The following is a 12,273-nucleotide window of genomic DNA, read 5'->3' as shown; positions in this document are numbered from 1 at the left end:
AAAAAAAAGTCATATTTTTATGATTGATTGAATAGACGATTTTTATATAATTTCTTCTGAAAGAAGTAATATATGTTTTATGGGAACTTCGGAATTTTGGTAGCTTGTATTTATCTGTTCGAAGATTGCGGCATATCTTATAGGGATAGCCCCAGGGGAACAGCAGGGACTAGAACCCAGGTCTGGCTTTCAAACGACTCACCGGTTTAATGAGACAATCAGACAAGTAACCATTTAAAATACGGAGTGAAAAACTTTAGCATAGGTATCAGTGTTAAAGGGGCACAGAGAAACTCACCAGAACCACTCTCGTGCATTCTGGACGAAGGTGGGTCCCGAAAGCCTCCCAAACAGAAGTGAACCAAGCCTTGAGAAAGGGAATGTGCCAGTGGGTATAAAATTTGCTGAAGTGCATAGCCCTGAAAAAAACATGTCATATCTGGTGAAATGCAAGTAGAACGGTGTGGCTGGAACTAAGTTTGCACATGGGGTTAGGAGGAAAGTGGACAGAGGAAAGGCTAAGAAGATCCAGCTCATGAAAGCCCTTGTTAGCCTGAGGATTTTGGACTTTTATCATGTAAGACAGGGTGATGTCATGAGGAAGATCATCTCTTTCTAGAAAACTATCTTTGATATTGTAGAGGAAGGACCCAAGTGGGGACAAAGAGGATTCTCCTGCCGCTGCTGTTGCTCCTACTGCTACTGTTTCCACTGCAGCTAGAAATGATGCTCTGAATGTTTGCTGATAGAAAATGAGTTAGAAAATTATCTATTTAATCCTCACAACAACCCTGATACAGGTCCTATGTTTCTGCCTATTGAATAGATGAGAACACTGAGGTTTACAGAGATTAAGTAACTTTCCTCTGAGCTATAGTCTGTCAAATGTGCAGCTAGGATTAAAGATGACACCTCCATCCTCAGAACCTTCTTACAGGTCCCAGAGGCAGATTTATCTTGAAGTTCACAAGCTGAATCTTCTAGTTATCTTACTGGCATAGGTCCATTCCAAAACTTGATGAATAGAAGGAGGAAGCAGCAGCCTGGTCAGTGATGTGGCAGAGTCGAAGAATGCTGTCCCAGCTCTGGGGGCCACCATATCCACGGGGACACCACCGAACACCCTGATGACCTCAAGTAGAAGGAACCCAAAGAGACACTGCCCTTTAACTGTTGTAACCGCTTTGTAAAATATCTGGTACCCAGTCAGTGCCCAGAGAGATTTGCTAAAGTCGGCTACACAAAATGAAATTAGAAATGGGTTTCATCCAGAAAATTCAGTGTAAGTCCTCACAGAACCCCTGACCTAATCTTTCAGTCTCCACAAGTCTATCAGCCAGTCTGTTGGTGTTCCTGGGATCTCTGAAATTGCTGGAATAATGTTCATAGCAGCAACTTGGGGCCAAAGCAGCACAAAATAGAATGGTTCCGTTCTTAATGACAGAATTCAGTCCCCAAATGCCCAGACTTCTTCCCCCAGACAGAAGACGGAGTGGCTGGTCTAGTATTCGTCACTGGAGATCCCGTGGGGTAGACTGATGGCAACTGCTTGAAAAGTTCATTTACAGACAAAATCTGACCAAAACGGCAGGAAGGAATGACACTTAACTGAGTGGTTAACATTTTTATTTCAAAAAGCACGATATTGTATATAACACTTTCCGAAAAATAATTAATAAGATACTGTAATTAAATGAATTATCTGTTTTTAAACACAATAAGGATGTTTAGAATCCTTCAGTGTGAGTTTATTCAAATTTTATTTAAATAGAATGCAATTTAGTCGGGAGACTAAAAGGGTGATTTCTACCTGTCACAAAACAAAAGCTCTTTTGCGGGTTTTGTTTGTTTATTTATTTATTTAAATTTTACATCCTTAACATATATTACAAGGGCTTCATTGTTTAGTTCTGAATACACATACTGTATTTGAATAAATGTTTGGGGGTTATATGTGCCATGAAAGGTACATTTGCCTTTTTATAATCAATAAACAATAAACTGACACAAAAAGGGATGGAACCATTTAAAAGTTTCGTCTCATTCAAGTAGAATACAGTCAAAATTCAAAACAGATTCTCCCTTGAAAACTGCAATTATTTCCCATCCCCCTAAAAAAAGAACAAAACTCGGAAACATATACACAATTCATCGGATTTAAATTTCTACCTGTGGTAGACTACACCAAACACCTGAGCCCTCTGCTCTGTTATGGCTATAATCACAGAGATAGTTTAAACATGAAAACAGTTTTAAAAGTTTTTTTTCTTCACCTTCTACATGATATCTTCTTTCTCCACAAATACATTGACCAGCACTTTTTGCACCAAATACGCACGGTATACACATGTATGTGGAAAAATATACTTGTATCCTTTAAAACTTCCGGATCCACATAGACATCTCCATTCCTATGGAAGCCTGGATATCCAGGATTCTTCTGGAATGTCTATTTATGAACTCGGTGTATTGCCCTGGGTTGCAAAATGCATATGTCTGTTCCCCCTGTTCCTCTGATCCCTGCAAGTCCAGTGTTAATTTTTTACTTTAGCGTTTCATCTACTTAAAACGTTGTACTACAATGTCTACTATATTTAAAAGAGGTTGACTCAACAACTCCATCACCCACACAGAGAAGAAAAAATTCCATCTTGAAAAGCTAACATTCATTATTCAATATTTTAATATACCATAGAACTTTCCGTTTAGAATTTTCCTTAAAATATATATTCTCCACTTGAAGCTGTCATAAAAATGGAAAGAATATCTTCTCTGATTTTAAAACCATCAAAGTCATTTTTTTTTTAAACTACTTTCCAAACCCCAGGAGTAGTGTACTTGAAGGGCAAGCATGTCAGTAGCTTTAGAAAATGGGTTGATGACAGTAACATTTGATTCCTATTTGAACATTTATTATTTGTACCAATGAATTCTGACTGAAAATGAAACTACTATTACCACTAATTACAGTTACGTAGCTACTCCGGAGTAAAGCCGCATCCCTTGATTTCAACTGTGGAAGTCTGATAAGCAGGTTGTTTGATTTGTCGTATCCCACCGTCTCTTCAGCAGCTTTCCCCTGCACAGATTGTTAGGAATGATTCACAAACTGTTGCTGCCTTCACACTACATACTATAAAAGGTAGCCAAGACATAATTGTATGTGTACTGCACATAAAATAATTTGTGGCTTCAGAATATGTTTTGATACAAAGCCTGCCTGCCCATTGTAGAAAATTGTGTCAATTTATGTAAAAATATTTATTACCTGTAACCATAGATACACGAAATCAATGTGTGTGTTATGTAACATTATGTCAGTAATGCGTTTGTTACTGTTTAGAGATTTCTTTTGCTCGTATTACTGCTCTGCCAAATAACTTTTTTTTTTTTTTATTATACTAGGGCAAGTGATTGCTGTGCCACATTTGCAATTGTAATGATAATTTCCCTGGGAATGCTAAATTATGTCTTAATTTTATTCAAAAGCTTTTATTTTCAAAGCAATTAAACTTATTGTTGATTGATATTTACCATCTAATGTTCCTGGAACACTAAAATAATATGCTTTATACATGATCTTCCATTATAGTACATTGCTTGAGAGTAGCTATTTGATATAACAGCATTCAGTTGAGTTTTCAAACCAAAGAACAAAAATTATAGCAATTTCACTTGAAATCCATAAATCCATGCACAGGAGTGTGTTCAACAGAATCACTAAATGCTATTTGTTATTCAAAGATGAATGAATCAATAGAAAAACAGAACTGATAAATCATTAGTACTTTAATGCCAAGTGGAGAGAAAAACTAATAAATCATGCATTTCAAGCACTTGTTTTCCTTATGGCATGTTTAAAAACAAAACATGCAATGATGAGATGCAGGTCACTATGAGTGAACAATACCCAAACTGCTCGGAATAGCATTTCATTTTGTATCATAGATTTAATGAAACACTAAGAAAAGCACATATTCCATAATTTCTTTAAACAGAGACTCCGACCATACCATGAATACTGTAAACAACGATCTGGGCCATCATTTCCGAATAAACATTTGAAATGCCACAGAGATGGGAGTGGCGCAGGCTGATGGGAGAGGACTAATTGCATGCATGACTTGCTTCAGCGAGCTTAATAGTTCTTACAGGTATCAATTTATGCTAGAACAAAACTGATACAATCATTTACTTTCTCAAGTGCACTTAACTGATCCATTAAAAATTACGGATACCTATATTTATAAATGACCAAAAAAGCAAGAAATCAGCGAATTGAGCTTTGATTGTGTTGTATGGCCTATTGTTTGCGTAAGGTGAGAACTTTAATTATAATTAATGGGTAATTCACTCTCTTTCCAGAGTTTAAGTCATCACAAAATTAATCATAAGAACCATAAATTTTCTCCACAATGCTAATTAATTATACATTAACCCATTTCTCTCAAGCATCTTTTTCTGAATCTTTGGTGGGAGATAGTATATTAGGCACATAGTTTAAAACAGCTATTTGGTTACTGGTGTGGTTATGAATTTTCTTCTAGAGCCACATGCAGAAAGGAATAAGGCTTGTCAAATTGCCACACTTTACTGCCAAGTAACTGATTTCTGTTTTCACTTATTTCTGGAATTAAAAACAAAATGAAACAAAATAAAAATCACTTTCTATTTTTTTAGCACAAGAAAACTTTATACCTGAAATTTTAAATTCCACTCGGAAGCTGATCATCAAGATGCTGAAAAAAACTATTTAGATACAGCAACGTATCAGAGACAACTATTTAGTAAAATCTTCCAATTAAAAGTTTCTTCTCAAGTCATAGTTCAAAGATCATTGAGACACTGATTCTAAAAGGGAAAAGCATCGCAGTCTGCGCTTATGATCATTGTAGCGTTACTGATTAGTGCTTATCAATAACTGCAATCACACGGAGAATCACATTTCCCCTGGTATTTCCTTTTATGGTTCACAGACTCCTCTCACAGGTTAGGAAGTGGAAATTGGGGGAGGAGGGGGTGGGGACATAAAAATCTATGGGAACGCATGCAACAAAAATATGCAGTACCACTTCATGTAAACTGCTGCCTTCTTCATGCAAAGATGCCTATAAAAACTGAGACAAATTCTCTAATAGCTGAATTTTACATTAGCTCAGTAACAAAAACTGTTAAACCAATTCCATGATTTTGCATGAGCAAGAGAACTGAAATGGTTCAAAGATTTCCAGCAGAAGTTTCCATGGCCCAATTATGCTAATTAGATCTCGAAGAATAAAATGAGACAGGTTTATTCCTTGCTTCGGTTTCTTGTTCTTTTGACGAGGGAGCAGAACAACCCAGTTTTTGGAGGAGGGCCCATCAGCATTGGGGCTTGGTTCTTGTGTGTAATTTTTATCTAGGGAAAGAAAGAGAAAGAGAGTAATCTCCAGATATAATACCGATTTCAGAGAATCTCCGTTACGGTCAATAATATTCCATGAACTACTGGAACACGAGTGTAAAATGCAGTTTCAGAGTTTTTATTGCTTCAAAAGTATATTTAAGGAAGACAAGAATTTGCATTTAAACCATGTTCTAATGCTCAGGGTAGTAATAAAAAATGAAAATTGACTGAAGTCACATTTTAAATATCATGTTACCTCTAACCTCACATGTAGTAACGGCCCAAAACTCTTTGTTTCGGCCAAATGATTATCTAGTATAACTCATTGACCATTTAGAGCAGGGAAGGACACAGCATTACAGTGTTCAGAATTCCAGTTATAGTCCAACATCAGGATGTACTGGGGGTCAAGGCAAGCCTTATTTATCTTGCTAATCAGATTGTTTCTCTCTTTCCACATGAACTGCAAGGTTTAATTTCAAAACAATCATTAGGAATGAAAGTCAAAAGTTAACGTGCATTAAAGGTCAGAAATGATGAACTAGCTTTCTAATTTGTTAATTAATTGGTAATAGAATAGAATCAAATATTGAAAAGCCTGCTTAAAACACTTTGAGAGACTGTTCTAAAGCTAGTCGTTTTGATTTCTTTGATATAAAACTACGAATCACCTTAAATGAGACAACCTTAAAGTAGATTATGTCTGCAATTTTCTCTAATTCAAGTCTAAATTAGAGAAGACATTTTATGAATATATGCTATGCTCAAAGCTAATTGAAAGCAATTATCAAAGTGGCATTTTGTCTGTGACTTTAAGATACATTGTAAGATAATAAATGATTCTCATTATGTAATAAAAAGGTCACATCTTGCCTTTGGGCTAGTGACGCTAAGAGTTTTTCAAAAGCAATCTGAGACATTTTCTTTAGAGAACTGCGACTAATACAAGAACCATCGCTTATTAAATATCAGTTGTCACCTGCATAGCACCCGCATCAGAGATGAGTATTTCTTTCAAAAAGAAACACCACCTCATTAAAAGCTGCAAAAATATATCTCTTAAAGTGCATCCCTGACATTTTCAAGTTAAAATGAATATCCTTCACTTGTCATTCACTAATAGCAATAAAACAAAAAAAAATGTATGTCACGTGAACACGATCATTAAAATCGGCACGGGGCTTTTGGGAAATGGAGATTCACTTCACAGTCTAGAAAGACAGAAGTATGTCAAAAACCTGGAAAAACGAACAACTTTATTTAAGTCTGTTGGAATCAGGTTATTCTGGGAAGATTCAGTGTTCTTCTCTTCACTGTAAAAATAAATTGCACCTGTAAAAGGCCAGTAGGCTAAGCCAGCTCCCAACTCCCTGAATGCATGATTTTACTTTATTTTTGTTATATTATGAACTGTGGAATTGAGAGCTGGAGAGTTAAGATCCCAGAATGTATACATCTTTATAGACTGAAAAAGATCTCTACCAGATTCTCTCTTAATAATTCAGTTTTAGGTTATGCCATGGATTTTTAAATCTCCCTGAATCTTAGCTTTGTATAATATCGAATACAGCATCATTCATTCATTAGTTTCATAAAATTTACTGCGTCCCTACTATGCTTCAGACACTGTACCAGAACTTTTAATGAACCTGTGCTCCCGAGAAATTCTAGTCAAGTAGGAAACAGAAATTTAACAGGCATGTTCAGCCTATCACAGAAACTGAAATAGGAGGTTAAGCAGAAAGGCACTGCTTTTTAATGCTGAAAATAAAAGTGAATTTTTTACACAAAAACACAATGTTTAAATGAATGCCTGGGGAAGCAGTTATCACACATTACTTATATTATAACCTTAGATTCAAATAGAACATTAGCATTTAAAGTAAGAAGATATACATTTCTGACTCACAGTTGCTGGACTAAATTCTTTGGAGGGTAAAATAGTATTAGGACATTTTGGAAAATAAAGTTGATTATTAGCTAATTATTGTTAAGACTTTGGAAGAAATACATCATTCTAGTTACTTACATAAGCTTAGTACTAATTTATGTGAAGTGTAACCATAGTACCACAAATTATTGGTTATGAGATTTTGTTCACTCTATGTGTTATTTCGGCAACAGAATTTTTTTTTTTATCATGGCTATATTTATACTGGCAATTCTTTTTTGAAAAAAAAAAAAACATATTGTCATTCCTTCGTTCAGTGCTCTTGGTACAATGGGATCCTTAATCCATGTTACTGACTATTATGGATTTCTAGTTTTCAGTTTCTTTTCTTTTTTTTTTTTTTAAGATTTTATTTATTTAACACAGATAGAGACAGCCATCGAGAGAGGGAACACAAGCAGGGGGAGTGGAAGAGGAAGAAGCAGGCTCACAGCAGAGGAGCCTGATGTGGGGCTCGATCCCATAACGCCGGGATCACGCCCTGAGCCGAAGGCAGACGCTTAACCGCTGTGCCACCCAGGCGCCCCTAGTTTTCAGTTTCTAAGCAAGATGACGGCCACTCCTATTTTTAAAATTATCTAAAACCTGTCCTTTTGTTTGTTTGATCATGCCTATCATCTAAGTATACAACTCTTTCTTTAACATTATTTCCACAAAAAAATCAAACCTACATAATTATTGTCTATTATTTATGGAAATGAAAAACAACTGGCTGTGTTCCTCTTAGGAGAGATAACATGAAAGATACTAGCATTCATGAAATGATTATTACGTATCTGGGCTCTTTGCATAGGTAATCTCATTGGATAATTAAATGTCCTTGTATATTTGAGCATATGCAAAAAATACTCTATTAAGGATGAGAATAATTCCAGTTCAAGTGAGATGATAGTGTGATCACAGAAAGTCCAATATAGTCTGCGGAAAGCTGTAGAAACTTAAGAGTAAGTGTAGGTTCAAATTGCCCATCTGAGGGAACCTGGTTAAGAGGGCCTCTCCAGGAATGGAATAATGATTCAGATGCCTATCTTGTATACATTCCACACTTTTTATTTTAAATATTTTATTTATTTATTTATTTGAGAGAGTGCATGTGTGCACACAGGCATGAGTGAGGGGTGGGGCAGAGGGAGAGGGAAAATCTCTCTCTCTCTCTCTCTCTCTCTTTTTTTTGAGAGGGAGACTCAAGCAGACTCCATGCTAAGTGCAGAGCCTCACCTGGGCCTTGATGCCATGATCCTGAGATCATGACCTGAGCCCACATCAACAGTCGGATGCTCAACTGACTGAGCCATCCAGGCACCCCTACATTCCACACTCTTGTATTATTATTTTTATTTACTTATTTTTTTTCCGAGAACGTGGTATCTACCAGAAAAACAACAATGAGTAAGGAGCCGATTTTATCCCTAAAGACTTTAGAATATACTAAGTTTCAGCAATCTGAAGACATGAGCCAAATATTCAGCAATCTTTGACTGCTTCCGTCTTTCAACAATCAGGCAGTTGCTTCTTAGCTGTTCTTCAATACATCAAATATTCATCGAGCACCGGCTATAAGCAATTTGCAACTTGATTTTGATTAGTTTGGAAGAGAATCTGAAATTTATAATTGAGAGAGAACTGTGGGCACTCATAAGCAATGGTGATGGGGCTTCCAGAAGCTGGGATGACTGCATGAAGGCAGAAGAACATTGCTTTAAAAATGCAAGATAAATATTGTCAGTAATACAATAGTGTCCTCCAATAAAACTCTTTCTTTCTGCATATTTCTTTGCAAAGCAACGATGGCACAAGAGAGGCACTTCTACAGTTGCATGACTCTTTCTACTTTTATCTTCCTATTACATATTAAGATTGGACACATCTCAAAATCTAAACATGAAAAAACTGGATTGCAGTTTTCAGTTTTGTAAGTATTCAATAAAAAATAAAGATGCACACATGGAAACCAAATCAAGGATTACAAGGCACAGTTTTCTTGTTTCTACTGTATTATCAGTGTTGTTTAGTGTAACTTCATAATTATAATATCGAGAGTAATAACAAGATCAAAAAATAATAAGATTTGACTCTTACTGTGTGCTGAGCATTCTGCTAAGTGTTTTACACAAGTAATTCAGATGCTACCTGTTTAATCTCTTTGAGTTGCCCTCAACAAAAGTCTATTCCCATAGAAGTATAATTGTTAAAGAATGTAGGACTAAAGTATAATTTCATAAACATGATAGAATAGGAGGTTTATATCCCATAGCAGTAAATAGTATGTTTGTGTTCTCTATGAAAAGCTTTCTTTAGCCCAACTAAAATTGAGGTAATAGAGGAGAAAGTTTTTCCTGACTCATTCTCCAGGCAAGTTTCACATGATTCATTGGATTTTTCCTTCCTAGTTCCCCATTCCCTAACACCGAATATTCTCACTACCCTTTATTATAAGACATAGTATTTCTTTTCCTCAGGTCATCTGAACACCTTGTTCAATATCCAGTCCCTTGAGGTCCCAGCTACCAACTGAAAGGCTTAGTAAGCTTTCTGATAAGAGAGGCATCCAGGATGGCAGTGTAGGAAGATTCTGAACTCACCTTCTCCCATGGACATACCAGATTTATCACTATATATGGATCATTTCCCTCTGAAACATATCTGAAAACTAGATGAACTGTTCTGCATAACAAAGGATGAAAGAACCACATTGAGATGTGTAGGGAAAGCTCTGCCCTGGCACAGCAACACACAGTAGGGAGGGATATCACCAGACAAGCACTTCTCCCAGAGAAGTAGGAGGCAGGGACTGGTTCCCCACATTGGATACCCCAGCTCCTGTGATATGAACAGCAGAGATGATCCCCAGAAAGTCTGGCTTAGAAAACCAATGGGGCTGACATCTGAGGTTCCCAAAGTGGTACAGGAAATTGAGACTCCCCTCTTGGAGGGCTTGCATGCTGCCTTGCTTGCCCTGAAACCCAGCAAAAAAACAGCAATTTGAAAAGCAACTAGGCTATGCGTGAGGGAGATTCATTTGCTGATCTGGGGGCATCAGCTGGAAGGGCAGGGGACAGTTGAGATGCTCTCTGGAGAAAGCTCTCTCTCCATACAGCCTACTAGCACAGGTGGATGAGCTTGGATGTGGCACCCTCCTGCTGCCTTGCTGGGATGGACAAGGAGAAGTGGTTGTGGTACTAGCTGAGGTAGGAGGGCATGGGTGGTTGCAATGCTCTCCCTCTACCTGACTGGGGCAGGAAAACATCAATGGTCACAGACTCCTCCCACTTACTAGCTAAAGTCTGTGAGCGGGGGTGATTGAAGTACTCCCCTGGTCTCTGGGTGGGGCTGATGAGTATGAATGATCCCAGCATTCTCCCTTTCCAAGCCTAAAGCTGGTATGTGTGGACAGACAACACATTCTCCATCTGCCTTGCTGAAACCAGTGGCACATGCAATCTACATATTTGGGATCACCCCTTGATTGCCTGGCCCTGGTGGCCAAGAGACCTGGCATTCCAGAGCTCCACAGGTCTGTAACAATTGGAAAGACAGTTTCTAGCAGTCCACCACCCCCAGGACACTGTACAGACAGCAGCCTGAAACACAACCCCAGTCTTCCTGTGAAAAAGGCCTAGTTACTTAGCTTAGATCTTCAGCTTGAGGGATAGGCTTTAGGTTTCCCATACATCTAGAGGCTAAGAAGCATTTCCAGGGAATCTAAGTGGAGAGACACCATCCTTGAGCACCCCCTTTGCCTTGCTACAGCTCCACAAAACTTTCCAGAAAGAAGCTTCCAGGCTCATCTGAAGGCCTAGTTTTTGCAACTGTTGCCCAGGGGACATGTCCAGATCTCCTGGTCTACAGACTAGCAATGATTACACATGTGGCCCCATAGACTGCAAACGTTTGCATCCTTTAAAAGCTCTTCCTATATGAGACGCCTCTTCTTGGATTGCTGACAGGTCTTAACGCACACTTGAAAATAGAGATATATGGGGGCGCCTGGGTGGCTCAGTCGTTAAGTATCTGCCTTCAGCTCAGGGTGTGACCCCGAAGTCCTGGGATCGAGACCCGCATCGGGTTCCTCTGCTGGGAGCCTGCTTCTCCCTCTCCCACTTCCCCTGCTTGTGTTCCCTCTCTTGCTGGCTGTCTCTCCCTCTCTGTCAAATAAATAAATAAAATCTTAAAAAAAAAAAAAGAAAATAGAGATATATGAAGAACAAATTATGTGGTTTAGAAAATAAAAAAAAGGTTCAAGAGACAACCAAAAGCTAGGGCAAGGTTAAATGAGAAGGATAATCACGTACACCAGGCCAGTCCCTCAAGATTGAGAGAGGTAGATCTTTCACCTAAAACACAGATACAGAGAGTCAAACAAAATGAGAAAACAGAGAAATATGTTTCAAATGAAAGAACAGGACAAAACCTCAGGATAAACATCTTAATGATACAAAGATAAGTAACTTACTTGATAAAGAATTCAAAGGAATGACCACAAAGATGGTAATGGAACTTGAGAGAAGAAAGGATGAAAATACAAAATCTTCAACAAAGAGATGAAAACATATGGGAAAAAAGTAACAAAAAGAAGTCACAGTACTGAAGAATACAATAATTGAACTGAAAAATACATTTGAGGGGTTCAACAGCAACTGAGTGAAGTAGAACAGATCAGCAAGCTGGAATATAAAGGAACAGAACTTATTCAGAGCAATACAAAGAAAAAAGAATTAAAAAAAAATGAAGACAGCTTAAGGGACCTATAGGACCACATCAAATGAAATAACATTTGCATTATAGGGGTTCCAGGAGAAAGGGGCAGAAAACTTATTTGAATACAAAATGGCTGAAAACTTCTAACCTAAAGAAGGAAATAGACACCAGGTCCCAGAAGAACAGAAAGTTCCACATAAGATGAGCCCCAAAAGAGCCAAGGTAAGACAAATCATAA

At 37.7% G+C, this 12,273-nt stretch overlaps 1 protein-coding gene across 6 annotated transcripts in view; it reads right to left on the bottom strand.

Moving 5' to 3' along the window:
* Positions 1 to 1,609: 1,609 nt before the first annotated feature.
* Positions 1,610 to 12,273, bottom strand: part of DGKB (diacylglycerol kinase beta) — a 682,497-nt gene continuing 671,833 nt past the window's right edge. For all 6 annotated transcript variants that reach the window (XM_087861011.1, XM_087861009.1, XM_087861012.1 and 3 more), the window contains one exon: positions 1,610 to 5,398. In XM_087861011.1, coding sequence (XP_087717137.1) covers positions 5,291 to 5,398 — 108 coding nt within the window. In that variant the 3' untranslated portion in view covers positions 1,610 to 5,290. The remainder of the gene's footprint in view (positions 5,399 to 12,273) is intronic.

Source organism: Ursus americanus, chromosome 3, assembly GCF_024610735.1.
Source record: "Ursus americanus isolate L20-20 chromosome 3, mUrsAme1.1.p, whole genome shotgun sequence".
NCBI lineage: Eukaryota > Metazoa > Chordata > Mammalia > Carnivora > Ursidae > Ursus > Ursus americanus.
This window is presented reverse-complemented; position numbering and strand designations above follow the sequence as displayed.